At 39.0% G+C, this 23,506-nt stretch overlaps 1 protein-coding gene across 3 annotated transcripts in view; it reads right to left on the bottom strand.

Moving 5' to 3' along the window:
- The window catches only part of Atp9b (ATPase phospholipid transporting 9B (putative)), a 196,040-nt gene that overhangs the window by 142,209 nt on the left and 30,325 nt on the right, over positions 1 to 23,506 (bottom strand). For all 3 annotated transcript variants that reach the window (XM_057788553.1, XM_057788554.1, XM_057788555.1), the window contains exon 5: positions 15,033 to 15,141. In XM_057788553.1, coding sequence (XP_057644536.1) covers positions 15,033 to 15,141 — 109 coding nt within the window. The remainder of the gene's footprint in view (positions 1 to 15,032; positions 15,142 to 23,506) is intronic.

The raw sequence follows: 23,506 nt of genomic DNA, 5'->3' as shown, positions 1-23,506 counted from the left end.
TTATGCTATGAACAAAATGTTAGAAGGCTAAGCTGGTCATAGTGGTGTATGTCTGTTGTCTCAAGAGAACCACTTGACCACAGCAGTCTGAGTTAAGTGTGGGCATACAGAAAGACTGTCCTCTAAAAAGGAACTATAAGAGGGCTAAATAGCAAACCACAGAGCATCTGCCTAAAATGTGTCTAGTTAAAAGGTCATGATTTTACATTTTGAAAATTGGTTCACATTGTTTTAATAGGACCTAAATTCCTAGACAGTTTAACCTTACACTCACGAGACTGCTTACTTTTTATTTGGTGACTCTGTCACTACAGAACCTGAATAGCTTCCTTCCATGCTCTGGCAAGGAGCCCTAGGGCACTGGAGGAGCTGCCTGCTCTGCACAGTCACCATATGACCTGACACTGTGCTGCCAAGGCAGAGCAACAGAGTGGCCCTGCCAGAGAAAAGCATCCACATGGCTTAATTATCCCCGGAACCGAGCTTTCCTCTAGGCAAAGCTCAGCGGTATGTTCTCCCTTAGAAGCTCCTTACACATATGCCCACTCTCTCGGTTTCAGGGATACTCCTCATTTTACCTAGGTAGAATATAACACAAAATAGACTCCACTTGTAATTTATCTCCTTCAATCTGAATTCCAAAGAACTAAAAATCTAAACATTAGGTCTATCTCTAAACCCCCAAACTTCCATTATTTGACAATAACTTAGAAGACAATATAGATTTGTATAATAAGTTCTTTATAGCTGACCTCAAATCAGTTTTCTGCCTTTTCTTAATGTCTGCTGCTATTTCACTGGCATGCTCAGTACCAACCTAGTAGCTCACCCTGCACCTGCACAGTGGTCCTTGCTTACTCTCACTCCTGCACTTGTTCCATTAACAAAACCCCTCTATCCCAGAAATCTTAATCACACAGCAAACACAGTTCTGTAAACTTGCAATGACTCAAATCAAGACCAGTTGTATTTTTCACACACTGCACTGACAGGTTTTGTATCAACTTGACACAAACTAGTCATCAGAGGAAGGAGCCTCAGTTGAGGAAATGCCTCCATGAGACCCAACTGAATGCATTTTCTTAATAAGTGATCAACGGGGGAGGGCACAGCCCATGGTGGGTCCTGGTTCTATAAGAAACCACATTCTATAAGAAAACACATTGAGCAAAGCCATGAGAAGCAAGCCAGTAAGCAGTTCCCCTCCATGGCTTCTGCCTCAGTTCCTGCCCTGTTTGAGTTTCTGTCCTGACTTCCTTCAATGACGAACAGCAATGTGAAAGTATAAGTCAAATCTTTTCCCCCCCAACTTGCTTTTTGGTCACGGTGCTTTATCTCAGCAATAGAAACCTAAGTAAGATAAACACCTTTAAAGCTTATATGCTTAACCTTAAAATGCTAAACATAGTATCTGAGTGGCTATTAAACTTCAGGATGAGGATGCATGCTGCGGCATGCTCCACTCCACTTTTAAAAAGTAAATTTTATAACTAAAAAGCAAACAAAACTAAGAATTTATCTGGTGACCAAGGAATTTCACCTTTAGGTATTTATCCCAAAAAAAACCTAAATCTTAAATAAAAACATCCATAGAAGTTTGGTTCAGAACGGCTAGTAGTTGGGGAAAGCCAGGCACTGATTCCTGGGAGAAGACGACTGTACAGTGGAATCCTACAGGGTAGTAGAAACACTGGAATTTATATCATCAGTCCTATCTCAAAAGCATACTGAAAGAAGCAAACACAATAGAGTACACATGATACTGCTGGTGCCAAACACCAAAATAAATAAATAAATGGAGCCAAATTAAACAACACATTAAAGCACTGTTAGGTAGAATCATACAATGACTCATCTTTTGCACCAGGGTTCTTGTTTTCTCAGTGTTTTGGTTTTGAGGTCCTGGCCCAGAAGAGCTCTCATGCAGGTAGACCATAGTTGGCTTGTTCTCAGTTGTCAATTGAGAGGTACAGCAAACCCCAAGTGAGACATGAAGACAGAATGCAGCATCTCCACTATCCAAGCCCTGGCCTAGGGACCTTCCTTACACATATCGCAAGTCAAAAATTTAAAATGTCATATGGCAAGTCAGGAGGTGGTCAGTGTGACAGAAAGCAATGATGAGAGCAGAGCATAAGGACCTGAGGTACTAGTGGAAGAGTGGACATGTGGACAGCTGGAGAAGACCCTGCCTCAAAATTTATACGGACTGGTGTTATAACTCAAAGGTAGAGAACTTAAAATCCTGGGTTCAAGTCCCTACATCACCAAAACAGTGGCAATAAAACACGGGTAAAATCCGAGTACCTAGGGCAAAGCAAAGGTCGGTACATACCCTAAAAATTAATATGCTCAGTTAACCAAAAGGTCATGTAGTTAGTTAGTGCAGAGCTACATGCCTGTAATCTCAGCACTAAGGAGTTTGGGGTGAGCCTGGGTTACATAATCTTACCCTGTGGGAAAAAATTATTTTTAATTATAACTATGTACCTTTTAAAGCTCAGAAGTATCTCTTACATACAGACCTGAAAATGTTACCATTAAAAAAGGAAGACTGGCCAGGAGGTGGTGGCGTACGCCTTTAATCCCAGCACTTGGGAGGCAGAGGAAGGCGGATCTCTGTGAGTTCGAGACCAGCCTGGTCTACAAGAGCTAGTTCCAGGACAGGCTCCAAAACCACAGAGAAACCCTGTCTCGAAAAACCAAAATAATAATAATAATAATAATAATAATAATAATAATAATAATAATAATAATAAAATAAATAAATAAAAATAAAAAAGGAAGACTTCTGGCCCCTTGTGGTGGTGCACTCCATAATTCTTACACTTGGATGTGGAGGCAGAGGCAGGCTTATCTCTGTGAGTTCAAGGCCAGTCTTGCCACGTGGCCAGTTTCAGACCAGTTAGGATGGCATAATAAAACTCTGTTGAAAAACAAACAAAAGATAACAAAAGCCTGAGCAGTCTCATTTACCTTAACTATAACCCTCAATGTCTTTTATCATTCCTTACTATGAGATGCCATATTCTTCCTTGGCTTGCTGATGTTAACTGGGTTAAAAATCATTACTTCTGGAAATAAAAAATTACTAGTCTCCTCAGCAGCTTTGCTTTAGACAACACCTCTAGATAACAGCTGCCCAGGTTACTTTTCTGGACTTCAAGACTGTTTTTGTTAAACCACTTTACTTGATTCTACAGAGTGACTAATGAATGCCCTTTAATGTCAGAGGACCCCGAATACCACCACCACCGCAGAGCATACTAAAATCACCAGTTTCTCAAAGTGCACTTTAAGTATCCTCCTCTTTTATTGCATAGATAGCCTTTAATTCTACCCTGAAAGGCAGGTTTGATATTTGGGTTCCCCCTTCCTTACAAATAAACTGTAACTTGAAGTGAGAAAACAATAAAAGAAAAGAAGGAAGTTAGAGGAGAGACAGAGAAAGAGAAGGTGAATGAGAGAAAGAATATGAAAATAAATGTCTGGCCATATGGGAAGCAAGTGCCCAGAAAGAATAGTGGAGGGTGATCACAAAGAAGTCCATCTCACTACAAAATTTCAAGAGTCCACATTGACAGGTAAGATACTCAAGCAACTCAGGCCTTCTTAAACCATGGGTCACCTCTGAATGCAGGGTTTACAAGAAAACTGGCAACAGTAAAGGGCTCTGGATGAACAACACCCAAAGTTCAAACTGCTTTGCTGCAGTCTGGATTCAAAACACACCACATGGATGCTTTGCACTAAGCAACACCAGGAATGCTGCCTGAAAAATCACAGCTCAGATGAAAGATGGTATGAACTGCACTATTTTTACTAGCACAAGAAGTTTTCTCTCCTTATAGAACTAAAATGGTTTAATCATGGAAAGCAGATTTTTAATGTCTTACTACTGCTATTCCTTAGCATGTATCAAAATAATAGACATTTGAACTGAATTGTGTTTGAAATATTTAAGAACACTTGCTGCTCTTGCAAAGGTTCAGTTTCCAGCACTCACAATGGAAGCTCACAATCTCTTTGAACTCCAGGGAATTCAATGCCCTCTTCTGTCTTCCACTAGTGCACATACACACACAAAAATAAAGAAGTAAATATCTTTTAAAAATGACTAATTTTAGAATGGGCATTGGCTTAAGATTAGGAAAGGATTACTAAAAATTCCTCAAATGAACCTAAACATAGTTTGGCGTTCTGTACTAAATATGCATGTGAAACAGGATGCTCATATCAGTGATAGAAGTCAGAAATACTGGTCAAATGTGAAAAACATTGAAGTTGTTCTATACCCTGAAATATCAAATATTCATCCAAAGATTAATGCTTTAAGTAGAAAATTTAAAGGAGACATAGAAAATACCATGACAACCTCATAAAGACCAATATAGGTGTAAATGAATATTGAAAAGTGGAGAGGCAGAAAAATTCATACAAAGAAACAAAGGCTTTCCTTCCCCCTTGTTTAGTGAGATCCTAGATCAAGTTCATCTAATGAAAATCAGAATTCAAGACACTCACTGCAGGACGACCATAGAAAATATGAAGAAAATTATACCAACCCTGCAATAAACAAAATATCAACCGAGAGATCTTAAAAAAGCAGTGTAGGAGGTCCTTCCTCTCTTTGCGTGTTGCTTTCATTGGTTGAATAAAGAGATTGCGTTGGCCATCCTTAGGTGGGCGGAGTAGACAGAACAGAATGCTGGGAAGAAGGGAAGTGTGGCAGACGCCATGATTTCCTGCCCAAGATGGACGCTGATTAGACTCATGCCAGTAAGCCACAGTCAAGTGGAGATACACAGATAAATAGAAATGGGTTAATCAAGATGTGAGAGTAAACCAATAAGAGGCTAGATATAATGGGCCAGGCAGTGTTTAAATGAATACAGTTTTTGTTTAATTATTTCAGGGGTAAAGCTAGCCGGGCGGCAGGATGCAGCCCGCTCCTCCATACAACCAAAAGGCCTAAGAGTAAAGGGAGTGGTAATGGTGACTCTCCCCAAGGTTGAACAGTGTATCTAATGTGATCCCAACCAACAGTCTGGCCTCTAGTGAATTCCAGGGAAGAAAAGATTTTTATTGACAAGATAATCCTAGGAGTACAGGGAAATATCACCCCCAAACTATCCAAAATTTCTCTTAAAATGAATAGCAAAGTGGAAAGAATGACAGTCCCATAAGAATTATTACAAAGTAACAGCAGTTACAAAGACAAAAAGCCAACTAAGATGATGGAGTAGGAAAAAGAACCCAGAACCAAAGTCACATGTGAAAAGGTGTAAAGGCTAGGCTGTAGGGAAAAGACCACTTTTCCAAGACACAGAGCTAGGACAACTGTGTACCTGTATGCAATAACAGAACCTAGATACATACTATGTACTAATGGGAGATTTTACTCAAATGGTTATGAATGAATACTTAATCTCTAGAAAATACAGAAACAGAAAAGAAAATCTTTATGAATCTGAGTTATGCAAAAAGATTTTAGGACATCATAACCATAATAAAACAAAAAAGATGGTAAGTTAAACTTTATCAGATTGATTTATCAGGAGGCAAAGGTTAGTAGGAAGATTATGACCAACAAACAAGGGCCTGGAAAACAGCTGCTCTGGTCTGTCTGTACAAGAGGAATAAGCTGAAAGACAGGAGAGGCCTGTGGGGTTAACCTTCATTGTCAGACTCTGAGAAGGGAAGACCTACCCTGAATGAAGGTATCACCATCCCCTAGGCTATGGATCTAGGACAGATTTAGGGTAGGAGGGAGAGAGCACAAGTCGGTCAAGCCCGTTTTCCTTTTTCTCTGCCTCTTCACTGTGGATACCATACCAGGCTGCCAGGAACCTGCTGCCATGATGGACTGTAACCCTAGAGCTGTCAACTCCTAAGTCTTTCTTTAAGCTGCTTCTGTTAGGTATATATCACAGCAATGAAGACAGTAACTAACACAAGACCTAACTATGCCAAGGGCAAAGCAATCAGAAAATCCTTAACTCCTGAAGAGGCCACATTTCAACAATGTAGAAGCACACCCCAATAGAGACCTGTAAAGAGGAGAGGCCAAATACTCAAGGGCACTGAATTCTAAGGCACACAGTAGAGTGAAGGAGTATGTGAGTAGAGAGGGAAGTCTGACACAGAACTTGATGGCACTAAAATCTGGTGTCTGGATTTTCAAGTTAAATGACACAAAGGAAAAAATCCCCATGAAATCAGACCAGAAACAAGCAGCCATTGTGGGGAAAGGGCTGTGATGACTCAGAAAATCTACTTCAAATCCTTGCAATTCTTTTATTGTTGTTGTTTGTTTGTTTTTAATATAAATATCTTATTGGCACTTTTTGTTTTGTTTTTAATTGGTGCAAAATGACTGCGTAAAGGGTAAAATGTGAGATTTTGATGCACATATATAAAATGTGTATTAAATCCACATTTGTTATATCTGTACCCTCTCATATTTATTAATTCTTGGAGATGAAAAGGTTGTATTTTAAAATCTTCACTGAGACAGTGGGGCTGATCTATTGGGAGCTCACCAAGGCCAGCTGGACTGGGACTGGAAAAGCATGGGATAAAACCGGACTCTCTGAACATGGCGGACAATGAGGGCTGATGAGAAGCCAAGAACAATGGCACTGGGTTTTGATCCTACTGCATGTACTGGCTTTGTGGGAGCCTAACCAGTCTGGATGCTCACCTTCCTAGACCTGGATGGAGGGGGGAGGACCTTGGACTTCCCATAGGGCAGGGAACCCTGACTGCTCTTCAGACTGGAGAGGGAGGGGGAGAGGAGTGGGGAGAGGAGGCTGGGAGGAGGCAGAAATTTTTTTTAATAAAAAAAAAAAATCTTCAAGAGTGTTATTAGTCATAGTCAGCCTCCTGTGCTAGAGAACACCAGAAGGTATTTCTCCCATGTCTCCAAACTTAATGTCTGTTTTCTGATCACTTTGCCTCCTCTGTCCCCACTGTCAATCATTCTTCTACTCTCCACTTCTATGAGATTAATTTCTCCAGATTCAAAACATGAATGAGTTCATGCAGTGTTTATCTTTCTTTCTAGTTCCACCATAATTAATTCCAGATTCATCCATGTTGGCACAAATCACAAGCTTTTGGTCTTTTTTGTGCCTAAATAGTATTATTATTTATACTTACCTCACTTTCTTTCATTTATGTACTGATAGATACCATAGAAATATAAAAGATCCAAGAGGCTATTCAAAGGCATTACATTCCAGCAAATTCAATAACTTACAAGAAGTGAATAAATATCTAAACACATACTTCAGTCATCATAGAATAATGATATTAAACAATCTTCATGATTTAAAAAGAGAGAAAGAACTACTTAACGATGGCTGGACACAGCTGAGTGGTTGGGAGCACTGTTGCTCTTCCAAAGTCTGAGTTTGGTTCCCAGCGCCCACATCTGGGAGCCTATAACTCCAGGGAATATGCTACCCTGTCTTCCAGACTCCACAAGAACCTGAACATACATACATACATACATACATACATACATGTTCATATAACTAAAGATAAAAACAAATATTTAATGAGCAAAAAGATAAAATGTTAAAAAATTTCGTTCGGCCTACATTAGCAACAAAGTCATTAAAAAAATATTCTTCTTTAGCTATAATCGACATAATTTAAGATCCTCATTTTTTTCTAAATATCTTAGCAAAAATGAATTTGGTAATTTTAGAAAGAATACTGAGTTAATGAAATATGAAATGGTAATTGGTGAGTTGTATTAGCCAACTACTCTCCCTCTAAATCTACCTCAGTAACTGAAGCACCATATAATCAAAAAATAATATGAATATTGCCACAGACTTCAGAGAGCAACAATGCACACACAGTTTGTCTAATGTGATATGCAAAACTAGACACTGAAATAAAACTCCTAGTTTATTCACATCAGGTAAAGAACTCATAAAAATATGACAGCAGCCTGAGACGTCTGGCAAACATCTCGAAAAGTAAAGACTGTCTCTATCAGCAGGTCAGACAAAAGGCACGCACAGAGCTGGTGCACAAGGGCGATCTGTCTGCCTGTACAGGCTTCGGTGGGTGAGTTTAAGAAAACAATGCCATTAGCACACTGAATACCCTCCGAGACTCATGGATGACAGTGACAAGTAGTAACACAGTCCTACACGTAGAGAAAGGAAGTGAGGTAGCAGCCAGAAATGCAGATAACTCCTGTACAAGGCACGCAGCTTATCAGATAATGAGGTAAAGAGCCAGCTCAAAATCCATGCCGCGAGTAGGTGATATTCTTGAGCAGATTCTGCTTCCAAACAAAACATTTTCAGAACATTAGCGTATTTAAAGCAAGAAAAGGCATTCCTTTACAAAAGAAATAACAGACCATTTCCCCAGCTACCTTCCATCCAAATTCATCTGTGAAGTGCACAGTAAAGCACGAAAGGAAGCCACCACAAACACTATTCCAACAGACCATCTATGAAATACTAGAAATGAAAGTCTTTAAATGCATATTTACACCGTGCTTAGTCACAAGCTAAACAGATGCTCCCTTCACACTCTAGCTTCCACTCATCATGCATTCTGTCAAAATACTCATTCACAAAGCAAGGACACTGCACCACCTCACACGCAGCTGTGACTGAGGCATGTCAGTCCACACAGACTTCAGATGTCCCCTCTGCAGCTCCCAAAAGCACCCAGAGTGATGGCATCTACACTATGAATGGGGTCAAACAGCTGCCGTTTTCACTTCCACATGTAAAATTCTCATGTCTTCCATTGCTCCCGATGGTGGCTGACTTTTAAAAAGGTATACTGCTATTTGCATTAGAAACAGACCTACTGACAACTGACTTTAAAGTATGTTTAATTCAAGCACTACAAAAGTGGAAAATCCATAAAAGTGATGCTTCCTCAACCTGAGACAAAAGTTCTTTCTTCCAGAAGCCCTGCTTCACCTCAACATGTATGGCCATGCTGTTGTGGACACATTAAAAACAACCACCACACAGCTTTGCATGGAACTCGCAGGCTAAGGAGGCAATAGTAGTCCTGGGAATTCCAGAAGCTAATTTGTTTAGTAAGGACAATAACATTTTGCTCTTTTCATGAAAAAGTTAGCATAACATTTTTCTAAGGTGGTTGATTTTATATTTTGAAATTTTATACCGATAAAACATAAATAGGAAACTGACTTATAAGTAACTGTGGGGCTTTTTGACTATAGATACCTATTTTTCTCCCCAAATTCACAGGCCACATTGGAAAAACTCAAATAAAAGAAAGTACCCTGGCCAGTGTTTTTTGACTTTATATTATTTGACTAAATAATGAATTAGATTATTGTCATATATTTCAAGCTGCATGATGAGGTATTAACAAAATGCACTCAGTCACAAAACAATCTATTACATTAATTAAATCACTATTAATTGGTGATTGCTGTAAAGGTACTAAAAAAAGACAGACTATCTCCTTCTGTATAAATAGCATAGAGTTTGAAATTTAATCTCAATACAGAGGCTCATATACATTTTCTATTTCTTCTTGCAGAAATTTTTTAAGTCCTTAGATATCCCAGGATCTGACAGCATATATAAACAATACCAACAGAATATGTGATTACTGTATAACTTTAAAACACTTGATTACTTCTGGTTTAACTCAGTCATTTGTAAAGCTATACTTTCAGGTTACTTTCTTTTATTTCAATAGTATCTTTCCACTAGGGTGCTTGAGATATTTATTTTTTATCTTTCTTTCTTGTATTGAAAATATTTTTTCATACAACATATTCTGATTATGGAATAACCTAACTCCTCCGAGATCCTTCTCACTTCCCCTCCCACTCAAATCTACTCCTTTTCTGTCTCGTTAAAAAAACAAAGGGGCCTGGCAGTGCTAGTGCACCCCTTTAAACCCAACACCAGAGGTAAAGACAGATCTCTCTGAGTTGCAGGCTAGTCTGATCTATATTATGCCTGCATCATGAGCACCCCAGAGACCACCAGGAGTCCAAGTTCATATGCAAAAGCTAAGAGCCTTTATTGCGAGCTCGAGTTAGGGCTCTCTGTCCCTCTGCACAGTGGTTGGATTAGGGAGAGCAGCATTGAGCTCAGTTATGGCAGCGGGGAGTAAAGGACAGGGAGGTAGGGGAATTCCGGATTCAAATGAGGGTTGCACTCCTGATTGGACAGGAGTGGAGTGGCAGGAGTCTTGCCAAACAAAGACTGGCAATTGACAACCTACATACAAATTAGATAAGCTATTCTTAATGTGCTGGAGCACCTAGTACTTGTTTGTCCTAATTCTGATTGGTCCCCTGAAGAATATAGTCTGTGGCTTTTCTTGCTTATTGTTAATAGTGAGGTCTAGTCCCAGGAGTGTTAGTCCGCAGCCTGTCATGGCTGCACTAATGTTAAATTAGGCCTCTTCAGCCTACAAAGTGAGTTACAGAACAGCCATGTCTACACAGAGAAACCCTGTCTCAAAAAACCAAAAACAAGAAGGAAAAAAGAAAAGAAGAAGAAGAAAAAGGAAAAGGAGAGGGAGAGGGAGAGGGAGGGGGAGAAGGAGAGGGAGAAGGAGGGGGAGGGAGAGAGAGAGGGGGGAAGAGGAAGGGAGGAGGAGGAAGAGGAAGAGGAGGAAGAAGAGGAGAAAGGAAGGAAGCAAACAAAGGAGCATCTAAAGCACAATAAAATAAAGAAAATAACAGAATAGGACAAAACAAACAGAAGAAAAAGCATTCCTCACCCTCACACCCAGTAAGTACTTGCTGTCTCCTTCCTCCTTTCCCTAATTCATAGTAACTTATAAATCTACATTCTGCACTTTACTTAGGCATTTAACCACTCATAGACTCTTTTCATTTGGGCTGTCATGAATATTAAAGACTATAATAAACATGGGCAAATGTTCTTGGGTCTCTGTATTAAATTCTATCTAAACATGAAGGATGTAACTGTGACTGATTAAACATTGATAATACCCCCAATTAATGTTCCAGGATACCAATATTTTTACATCAGCCCTTACACTTTGTCATCTTACAATACCTTAGTGATGGCCTTCCTAGTAGCATTACCTTGCTGAGGTTTTCTTTGCATTTTCCTATAAGTTAATGATGATAACTGAACACCATGTGCTTATTAGCTATTTATCTTATTTGAAAAAAAAAACCTATTTGGATTCTTTGTCCGTTTCTAAGTTGAGTTTCTTTTGCTGGTAAACTGCAAAGTTCTTTACTTATCTAGATATTGAGTCTTTATCAGGTCATACATATTTTCTCCTCTGTTTTTATTTCCTTTATAATATTTATCTATTATTACACATCTGTAGCTAAGTGTATGCTCTATGTATCAACAGGTACACATGTCTGAGGAGATCAAAAGAAGGCATAAGAGCCCCTAGAAGTAGAATTACAGAAGGTTTTGAGCCGTCTGAGGTAGGTGCTGGAAACTGACCTGTGTCTTATGCAAGATCAAGTGACTTTAACTGCTGAGTCATCTCTCTGGCCCTTTTTCCCACTTTCTGACTATTTTCTTCAGTGCATAAAAGCCAATCAGTGGACCAAATAGAAGGTTCAGTAGGTAAAGCCGCTTGCTGCTGAGCCTGATTCTCCGAGCTGGGTCCTTGGGAAACAAATGGGAGGAGGAGAGAACTGACTCCTGTAAGTTGTCCTCTAACATCCACGTGCATGCCATGTACAGACACTAAACACACACACACACACACACACTCACACGCACGCACGCACGCACGCATGTGAACAATTTTAAAGGTTAGCGGGGAATTTTATCTAAGAATGTTTTAATTCCTTCTTCAGTTTTTGTCTCCCCCACCCGAGACAGGGTTTCTCTGTGTAACAATCCTGCAATCCTTAGAACTCACTCTGTAGACCAGGCTGGCCTTGAACTCAAATAGATCTATAAGCCTCTGCCTCACAAGTGCTGGGGTTACAGGAGTGCACCACCCCTGCCAGGGCCTTCTTCAGTTATTAACTCAGGGTTTACCAGACAGAAGACCTGGCTGATAGTCTATGCTCTCATTGCTGTAAACGCCTGCCCTGTCACCTCCATGACTGCTGATCTGAGTACATCACATCTGGACCATTTGTTTTGCTTTCGGCCTTTCCTCCAGGTTACCAAGTTTCAACAGTCTGATTGTGCCTTAGTGATGACCTCTTCCTCTTGATCCTTTTTGGGGTAGCTGCAATTTGAAGGCACAGGTTCATGTCTTTGATCAAACAGAGCAAGCTTCTTCCCTACTCTGTCCTTTCTCTGCCTCCTCTTCCAGGACATCTATGACGGACATGTCATACACTTTATGTTGTTGTAATACCTCTCAAGAACTGCTCATTTGTGTTTGTTTTATGCCCCTCAAACTGGATCATTTCACCTGACATAGAGTCAAGGTCACTGACATTCCAGTTTGCTTAAGTCTGCGACTAAAACCTTCTGGTAAGTTTCTTTTATTAGTTAGGCTATTTTTCAGCCCCTGAATTCTTTTACATATTCATATAACTGCCATATCTCTAAAGTTATTCTCTAAGTATTCATATATCATTCTCTTGATATCTTTCTACAATTTCTCCCATGGCTTCCTTGTCTTCTTGATCAGGGGAAAGACAGTTGGTTTAAACTTCATGTCTTGTAGGGTCACATCTGACCCTCATCAGAAAAAGTCTGCAATTATTTTACTCCATCAACACACTCTGCTTAACTACAAACATCAAAGTAAAATTAATTTCACAATAAGCTAGAATCTATAAACTGTTCTCAATATAATATAAAATCAAACCTAATTTACCTGGCCATTTGAGGGTTCTTTTTCATAAATCTTTCTTTTCTAGTACTTACATGTGTTGATGTGTGCATGCACACATAGATGAAGGTCAGAGGTTAATGTTGGGTGTTTTTCTCCATTGTCCTGCTTCTTTTGGGGGCAGAGTTTCTCACTAACTTGACGCTCAATGTTATGGCTAGATTGTGGCCAGTAAGCTTCAGGAATCTGCTGTCTCCCTTCCCCAAACATACATCCAACATTACAGATGTTCATCCCAATACCCAACATTTTACATGGGTGCTGGGAATCCTAACTCAAGTCCTTATGTTTGTGCAGTGAGCACTTTATTGACTGAGCCATCTCCCCAACTCACTTCATTTCTTTTAATGGTCTAAAATAGAGTGGAGAGATTAGTCTTTTAGCATATGGTTACAAATAACTTCATATTTATGAAAACTAAGGTGGACCAATATAACACCGTGTACATGAAAATGGACCAGACTTAAATGTAGAGGTAAGTCTATAGCCAATAGAAAAAAAGAGAAATCATTACAAAGTTGGCCAGTTATTTCTTTGCTACAACACCAAACAAAAGGGAAAAGTAGATGAATTAGACCAAATAAAACATTTTATGCATCAAGAAAGTGAAGATACAGGCCCACAAAATGGGAGAGATATTGCAATCATAAATCTGGCAAAGGCTTACCCAAGATAGCAAAGGAACACTTAAAATTCAGCAACAGAAAGACCAACAGTTCAGTTAAAAAGTGGTTGAAGGAATGAATATACAATTGTGGGCAAATGTCCAATAAACATACAAAAACACTCAATCTCAATAATCATTAGCAAATGCAAATAAAAGCCATACTACTACAATAAACATGGCAGACAGTAACTGATGAAAACATGGCATAATCAGAACCCATGTACACTGTTGGCAAGAATGCCAATGATACAGTCTATTAAAAAGTAGGGTGGTGGTTCTTTCAAAATGCTAAAGAGGCATTGCCCAGTCTAGGAACCTCCCTGCTGGAAGATAGCCAAAAAAAATGAAAACAAAGTTTATGAAAAGCTGGTAAACAATGTTCATAGGAGTGTGGTTATTGGTAACAGTTACAGAATACAAACAACTCAAATGCCCACCAGTGTTGACTAGATGAACAAAATGTGGTGTGTCTGAAGCAAGGTCTTGTCGACAAAAATAAAATACTACTTCATGCTACAGCATGTCTAAGCCCTGAAAACATGACAAAGAAGCCAATGACGGAAGATCTCACAGTACATGATTCCATACATTTGACTGTCCAGAGTAGGCAACCAGAGATGGAAAAGTAGAGCACAGGTCACCTAGGGCTTCAGTGGGAGAAAAGGAGGAAAGCATGAAAAGATGATCCAATGAATTTTGAGTTTCTTTTGGAAATGCTAAAAATGTTCTAAAATTAGATGATGGTAATGGTTACACAACTTGATGAACAGAGCAAAAACACTGATCGTAAGTCTTAAGTCATACTCAATAAGGTATTAAAAACAAAAGGCTTAAGGGGATTTTTTTGAGTAAGAAAAAAATATGTCCAGAGACAGAACATACAATATCCACTCGGACCTTACTTCTCAACAGAACTCCAGGCTATAGCTCCCATTTAGAGTTGCAGGGCCCCGCACTACTTACTCATCAGGTCTCTTTTCTACTATCACAAACCCTGTTTGTAACAGCGTGCCCCATTCTCTTCCCGATAAACTGACTCCAATACAGACTCAAAATGAGGAAAATGGCTCTTAGGCATCTGTAAAGGCCCACATGCGGGGAGAGAACTATGTGTATGCACCTGCGGTGCACTGGATAATGACGTTTACTCAGATGCTTAATGCCATGATATCAACATTGACTTCTGTGGCTGTCGTTAAAACTAAGATGTGCTTTAAAGAGCTACTGTGGATCACACAACACATGTTTCTTTCATATCTGTTACAGCTTTCTAACAGAACTTAGCATATAGGTTTGTGTAAGTGTATGCATACATTTGTTAGTGTATAAATATGAAAATATACATATGTGCACATGTACAACACACAGACGTACACATGTAAGAAAATGAATAAAACTCTACCTGAAATTCTAGCATTATAAACTATAAGAAAAAGTCACATGAGCTTTCAAGCCCAGAACGAGCATGCGCCCCTTTCTACGTTAACTCTAACATGCTTATACTATGCAAATGCTAGGAGATTAAAAGTCTCTTGCTAACCTCTTACTGTAAGCTTGCTATATAATTGTGAATTCATTTCCTTGTCTCGCTGAAAACGTCGAAATTCATCAATCGCTTCTCGTGCAATAGTAACAGCCAAGACAAATCCCTATAAAACAAAAAGTATTTTAGAAAGTAGAATAAAAAAAGCAGAGGAAATTATTATTTAGTTTTACTTGTTCCCCTTCAATTTATATTACTCCCTAAGACACAAAATGAATGAAAATAAAAACACTACAAAAACACACATACTACTCATTGGGAAAACAGCCTCTTTAACAACTGTTGCTAGGAAAACTGGATACCCATATGTAGAAGAACGACCTAGACCTATATTCTCTCATTCTGCCAAAAATCAACTTCAGATGGATCAAAAACCTAACATTCAACCTGAAATTCTGAAAATGCTGGAGGAAAAAAAAAGTAGGGTATGGGCACAGGAAGCACTTCATAGAACTTCAGTATCAGGAAATAAGGCCAAATATCAACAAATGGGGCCTCATGAAATTAAAAATGCTTCTGTACAGCAAAATAAAAAGCTAATTGAGTACAGAGTAAATGGGGGCAACGACAACACACAAAGAACTCAGAAAACTAAACAAAAAACAGGCTGAGAGCTGAAGAGAGGGTTCTCAAAAGAAATTAACATAACCAATAAATACTTTTTAAAGTGTTCAACGTCCTTCCACATCAGAAAAACACAAATCAAAACCACCCTGAGAGCCCAGCTCATCCCAGCCAGAAGGACTATCTCAGGAACAACCATGCTGGGATAGGAAAGAACACTTTCTGCTGCTGCTGGGGATATAAAGCCACTGTGGAAATCAGTTTGGAGGTTTCTCCTAAGCTAGAAACAAAACTTCCATAAAGCCCAGCTATACCACTGCAGGGTCTTCCTGAGGTTTCACCTATTACAATGGAGACACTGCCATGCCCAGATTTACCACTATTCTATTCAAAACAGCAAGGAAATTGATTTGGCCTAGATGACCATCAACAGATGGATGGACAATAAAAATATGGTACACATATGAACAATGAGTTTTATTCGCCATACAGAAAAATAAAATTATGCAACTTGCAGGAAAATTAATAGAATTGGAAAAACTACATAAAATGAGGTAGCACAGGCTCATAAAGACAAAAACCATGTGTTCTTTCTCATGTGTGTAGTTTTTATATAAGTGTATCTATGTGGGAGTGAGGGAGGGTAAATGCCAGGAAACAAGAAAAGGGGCCTGTGACAGGGGAAAAATTACTTTCAACAGAAAATTACCCTATAATTAAATCACAGTAAATGTTATCTATGCTATATTTAAAACCTAAAAGTCATGATTGATTCTATTAGCATCTAATCATTTATGAAAACTTTAAACTCTTGATTATGCTCTCTCAGGAATTACTCAAATTCACTTCCAGATATATTTCTGCTTGATTAGTAATTCTACTGAAAACGTTGTGATATCCTGTTTTTGCAAATTTCTACATATTTAACAATTTCCTGTGAGTTTCATTTTTATTTTGATCTTGATAACATATCTTTTGTTAGTTTTTATTGTATAAATTTAGACTTTCTAATTAAAAAAAGATCCAAATGAATGGAAGGCTGAATGAAGTAAATTTCATAAAAAATATAAACTATAGAAAAAAATTAGAGGATGGGGAGGAGATTCAACAGTTCAGGCCACTGACAGATCTTCCAGGAACAAAGTTCGATCCCAGCAACCAGTTGGTGGCTCACAGAACCCTGTAACTCCAGTTCTAAACACATATACATTAAATACAAAAAAAAAAGAATGGGACTGAAAAAAATACGACACTTTTTAAGCTGATTTCTCATCCACATTGACTACCTGCTTGGGAAAACAGAACTATTGTGGATGGAAGAAAATAGAGTAATAACTTCAAAATATACAAACAACAACAACAATAAAAAAGCACCAAGTCAACAACCCAAATGATAAATGGGCTAGTAAAATGAAAACAGTTCTCAAAAGATGAAACACAAATGGCCAAGAAACAACATATGGAGAAGTGCGTAGCTTCAACAGCCATCAGAAAAATGCAAATTAAAACTACACTGAAATCCCATCTCCTCCCAGTCAGAATGGATGTCATTAAGAAAACAACAGACTCCAGCCAGGGAAGCAGGCAGGCCGACGGCAGCTCCAGTCCTCCCAGATTCATCCCAGTCTCACCACCAGGACTGCAGCAGACATGCTGCAGCACCCCCTCTTCTCTGCCTCCATATCCAGAAGACCACACAGATCTTCTCCAGCCTTCCTCCCCACCCCTCTTGTTCCCTCAGGCCCCAGCTCCAGTAGGCTTTTTAGGAATCCTCCACTCAAGGCTGCCAGAGAAGCAAGGAGATCAGTGAAGCAAGCAGCAGAGCTTCCGAGCTTCTCCCCTCCTCTCCTCCACACCCAGCTCCCAGGTCCCGGCATCAGCTCTATAGCAGACTACATGCTGTAGCCTCTCTTCACGTTCTGCTCCCATTCCCAGGGGCCTAAGCAGATCATGGTGGGACTCCCTGCTTTCTTCCCTCCTGTGTATCCCTTGAGCCCCCAAACCAGCTCATCCCCATTTCTAATTATCAGGTCCCAATACTTTTTACCTGGAACCCACATTGGCAATGCCTTTCAGGATCCCAGAAGAACTACCTACCAGACAACACATAGCCACCACACTCTCCAAAGAACCAGAGAGGGACACAGAACCCAAGGAACAAAATACCCACGAAAGACAAGACCAAGTATCAGCACCCAGAATTTACAATCTTTGCCAAACCCAGATGACTAAAAGTCAGTATAAAAACACAATGACAAAGAGCTAGGACAGTATGCCTCTACTAGATTCCAGCAAGCATACCACAACAGTCCCTGTGGACTGGGTATTGCCACATTGCTAAAAGTACAAGACAACAACCTTTAAATTGCATTTATAAACATGATAGAAGTCCTTCAGAAGGACATGAATCAATCTCTTGAAGGATCTAGGAACAAACAATGGAAGAAAATTAATAAAACAGTTCAAGACCTGAAAGTGGAAATGGAATAAAGAAAACCAAAACTGGGAGAAATCTGAAAATGAAACATTTAGGAACTCTAATAGGACAACCTCAGAGGCAAGCCTCGCCAACAGAAGGCAAGATGTGGAAGAGAGACTCAAGTACTTGAAAACACAATAGAAAAAAATAGATATCTCAGTCAAAGAAAATGACTTTTCCTGACACATTCAGGAAATCTGGAACAGTCTGAAAAAAAGAAATAATAGGAACAAAAGAAGAAACCCAAGTCGAAGGCACAGAAAATTTTAAAGGAAATCAGAGAATTTCCCTAACCTAAAGAAGGAAATGCCTATTAAGGTACAAAAAGAATACAGAACACCAAATAGACTGGACCAGAAAAGAAATTCCCCTTAGCACATAATAATTAAAACACTAAACGTACAGAACAAAGAAAGATTATAAACTGAAACAGGAAAACCCAAGTAAAGTATAAAAGCAGACAAATTAGAACAAGTGACATCTCAATGGAGACTCTAAACACCAGAAAGGCAGGGAAACGTTCTACAGCTTCTACCAGACCACAGATGTCCACCCTGACCACTATACCCAGCTGAACTTTCAATCACAATAGATGGACAAAGTAAGACATTCAATGATAAACCAAATTTAAGCAGTATCTGCCTACAAACCCTGCCCTAAAAACAGGACTAGAAGGAAAGCTCAAATCTAAAGAGGTTAATTACACCCAACAAAACACAAGAAATAATCTGGGAGAAGCAAATCAAAAGTGGGGAAACACACACAGAGACACACCACCATCACCATCACCACCACCACAACAACAAAAAAAGCAATAGACGCTGTCCATTGATATACCTCAACATGAGTAGTCTTAATTTCTCAGTAAGCAGATACACACTAACAGAATGGATACACAAACAGGACCCATCTTTCTGCTGCATCCAAGAACTACAACTTAACACCAAGAATAGACGTCACCTCAGGGGAAAGGGGAGGAAAAAGATATTCCAAGTCAATAAACCCATGAAGCAAGTCAGTATAGCCATTTTAATAGCTGACAAAAATAAACTTCAAACCAAAACTAATCAGAAGAGACATGAAAGGACTCTAACCCCCAAACAACCCAGGCTGTGACCAAAACTATAGGTTGCTCTAGACAAAATGGTAGCAAGTCCAATGACTGAAGATAATGCCTACACAACTCGTTACACATGGAGGGTTGAGCTGGTGCCTACACAGAGCCTGCAGCTCTGTATGCTAGTGTCTTTGCTACAAGAATGTTACCAAAAGAAGAATATGAACACCAACCCAGCTACAAACCCTGGGATGGACGATGGTGTTCTGCCTTTAAGATATGCTAGTGCCATGGTGACACAAAGTTTGTGTAAGTAATCAACCAATTCCTGAATTGACTTAAGGCCCAACCCATGAGATGGAACCCATATAAAACAATGCTTGGGTGAACAACCTAAAACTAGATAGCCCAGAGACAGAGTAAAAGCAAATAGTACTCTTCTTTAAAAAAAAAAAAAAAAAGGAGGAGGGGGAGGGGGAGGAAAGGAGGAGGAGGGGGAGGGAAGGAGGAGGGAGGAGAAGAAGAAGAAGAAGAAGAAGAAGAAGAAGAAGAAGAAGAAGAAGAAGGAGGAGGAGGAGGAGGAGGAGGAGGAGGAGGAGGAGGAGGAGGAGGAGGAGGAGGAGGAGGAGGAGGAGGAGGAGGAGCAGGAGCAGGAGGAGGAGCAGGAGGAGAAGGGAAGGAGAGAGGGAGAGGAGGGAGGGAGGGAGAAGGGAGAAAGAGAAACAAACAAAGAAAACCATCAATAAAATGACTCCTAATTACATTCTGCTATACTCATAAATCAGTGCTTAGCCATCATCAGAGATATGTCCCTGTGCAGGAAATGGGAACAAACACAGAGACTCACAGCCAGACACTGTGTAGTGAGGGACCTTGAGACACTCAGTCCTAAACAGGACTTCTCCACCACATTCCTCCCCTCAGGGCTCAGGGAAGATAAAGAAGAAGAGGGAGAAAAAGTGTAAGAGTCAGAGGACACCAAAAGAAACCAGGCCCTCTAAAGCAACAGGAGCAATGCACATATGAACTGAGACTGAGGCAGCACGCACAGGTCTGCACAGGTCTGCACAGGTCAGCAGCAGATGGGGTCCTACAGTTGAAAAGAGAAGTGGACACATGTCCCCATCCCTAACCCAGAAGCCATCTCCAGTTGATAACCACTTGCAAATGAAAATTTCGTTTCCTTCAAGAGAGTATCACTGGGAAACAAACTACTCTTACAGGTGGCTGGTCTATGTCCAGTAGATGCACAAAAGAAAATGAACTCAAGGATATCTTTGGAGATTCCTTGACTCACTATGTTGTATCAGGAATATTCTTTACTTTTTAAAATTTGATCCATTATTGTTTATCATCATTTTATCTTATTTATATTTTTCTTCTCTTTTTACCTTATAGATCATAATAATATTATATATAATATATAGTATTCCTATATAATATACATACATATATATTATGGCCTCCAGTTTAGTATTTTGATATGATTACCGAGAGTGTGAAGGAATGGGTCTCTATTCCTAAAGTTTGCTCTGTATAAATGGGCATGTGAGTTTTTGCTTTATCTTACTATATTTTATTATCATCCCATAGAAGCCTGTCTGTTTTCTTTTTTGTTTTGATTTGCTCTTTGCTGTTATTATTGTTGTTCCTTTGGGTTTTTGAGACAGAGTGTCTCTGTATAGCCCTGGCCATCCTAGGACTTGCTCTGTAGGCCACTAGACATAGGCTCGGAATAGAAGGTAAGATTGTAACTTTCTGCGTTTCTTAGTAACTTCTAGGACTCATGAATATATCAATAATATAGGGTACACTATTGTCTTATATTCTTTAAAAGAATTCTGTGAAAGTTACCTTATTTTGTATCCTACTGCAACATGTTTTTCTGGCTTAACATAGATTTATGAAATTGGTCCATTTTTGCACATGTATATCCATTTCATCTTTATTTCTCTATTTTTAATTAGATTATATTGTAATGTATATGCCCATTCTCTTGATAGGTTGTTTCTAAATTTTTTCTATTGAAGAATGTTGTAACTAATAATTTGTTTCTTCATAACTACTTATATGCATTTGGAAAGTACTATGTATGCTACATAGTTTCTAGGAGTTTAGAGTTTATTTATTCATTTTTGAGAAGGCCTTACCATGTAGCCTGGGTAGTCTGTAGCTCACTAGGTAGACTGTGCTAGCTTCAGCTTCACAATGATCTGCCTGCTTCTGTCTCCCAGTGCTAGGATTAAAAGGTGCACATCACCATGTCTGGCTTACTTTTATTATTTCTGATAAAGGTAATATAGCATTAAAGAAAATTTAAAACAAATACTTGCTAATATTAAATAAAATCATATTTATGCTTTTAATGTATTTATTTCTTCCCTATTTTCTATAATTCGCTCATCATTTAAATGATATTTGTAGTTTGGATTAAAATTTATTTCAAGTAAAACAGTGATAGTTTGAGACTACAAATTCCTGAAAATCTAAGGCAAAGTGTATGTAGTCATATTTTGTTTTGGCACTTTGCCTTTATTATTAACTCTGGTTTCACTTTTTTTTTTTTTTGTTAATTCCTTTTTACTACTAAGGTTTGACTATGTAGTCTTGGCTGGTCTGAAACACCCTATATATACCTGGCTGGCCTCAACTCATAGAGATCTATCTGCCTGGCTCTGTCTCCCAAAGGCTTCTCGAGGAAAAAAATAAAAGGAAAATGCTTTTATTTGGATACTTCATTAAGAATTTTATTTGATCTTTTCATAAAGTTGGTTATTTTACCCAAGGTTTAGGATGAACTTGTATGTATTTGTATGAGTGTGTGTATGTCTGTGTGTATATGTATGTGAGAGCATGCACATGTGCAAGTGCTTATGCATCCATAGACCATACAGTACACCAAGGCAGTGTCCTTGCTTTCATGTTTTTACCCATTTCCTCTTCCGACTTCATTTTAAGTTTGTTGGCTTGGTTTTTTTTTTTTTTTTTTTTTTTGAGTATAATAGAGGGTTATTTATTTAGGGGGGACTCATAGATCACAATCCTCTGCTCGAATGGAGAACAGCAACCGAATCCCACAGCCGAAAGAGAGGCCAGATGTGTGCTTTACATCGGCATATATAGTATAAGAGGCCATGCCCAAGTGTGTGGGTAACTTAAAGGAATTCCTACAGCACTGAGTCACTGGCCAAGTATTTATAAGTAAGATTAAGCTCTGAATGGTTATTTTAGAAGTGGCTGAGGGACTGGACAGTACAAAAAGCCTCCGTTTACATGAAGTCTCTCTTAGGGTGAGCTTTTAAGCACACATGATATCTTGAGTTGACATACTTTAGTTGATAAGAACTGTTGTTCTTAAAGTGCTTTATCATTTTTTGGGCAGATAAGGCTTTAATTGTATTTAGATATGTATTTTAATATGAACTAGTTCATTATGCAAGTAAGGGGTAGAAATGAAAAGTCCTTTTTGTTTTATTTCTTTCATGACTTGAATTTGGTTGTCAAATTTAGATATGAGAATTGAATTATTTTTTGAAGTTTTCTTTTGTTTCTTGACTTTGCAGTAGCAAAACTTGTATCTGAGAGATCAGAAGGATGACTATTGATGAATGCTTGTGCTGTGGACATGTCTCTTAACATCTGATTTAGCAGAAATCTGAAAGAGTTGGTGAGCACATTGGTTCATCATCAAATCTAAGAAACAGGCTTCTGGTATGTTATTGGCTCTTTAATTACAAACTCACCAAAGAAATTCTTTTTTAATTTAACCATATGGAATTTATTTCAGAATTGTAAGATAGGTTTGATATTTTTATTATTAAAAATCACTTTATCATAAAACATCGCACAGTTAGATTAAGGTAGTCACGCAAACATTTACCCAGCCCCCGACACTACCTCACAGTGAAGCAGAATGAGAATGGCCACGCGAAAACAACAGAGGTTTGTTCTGGGCTTTGCGTTTTCGCTGTGAAATGCAAGTTTATGCACTTGTTCTCTGACCTCGCCCAGTATCTGTTTCTAAACTATCTTCTCCCTGACAATTCGGGTTCTGTTAGGGGAGGATTTTGTCTGGCTTTGTTCACGTTATCAACATTACCTGTGGTAGAGCTAGACACAAATGAGCTCTCAAGAGTTGTGAATTCAGCCTACATGCACTTTAAGATCTTATAATGAGAATGTATAGTATTCCATTTCATTACAGCCTTTTCACACAAAATGTTTCTTTTCCCTCCTGGGCTCTTCTCCTCTACTCCCACCCCACCTTACACTCTTCTACCCACTCCCACGCTTCCTTGTCTCACATGTCCTACTGGTCTCCCTCAATGAACACCTCTCTGTCTCTCCTGTGGACTTCTTTCTAGTTTCATA

Source organism: Chionomys nivalis, chromosome 14, assembly GCF_950005125.1.
Source record: "Chionomys nivalis chromosome 14, mChiNiv1.1, whole genome shotgun sequence".
Classification (NCBI taxonomy): Eukaryota; Metazoa; Chordata; class Mammalia; order Rodentia; family Cricetidae; genus Chionomys; species Chionomys nivalis.
This window is presented reverse-complemented; position numbering and strand designations above follow the sequence as displayed.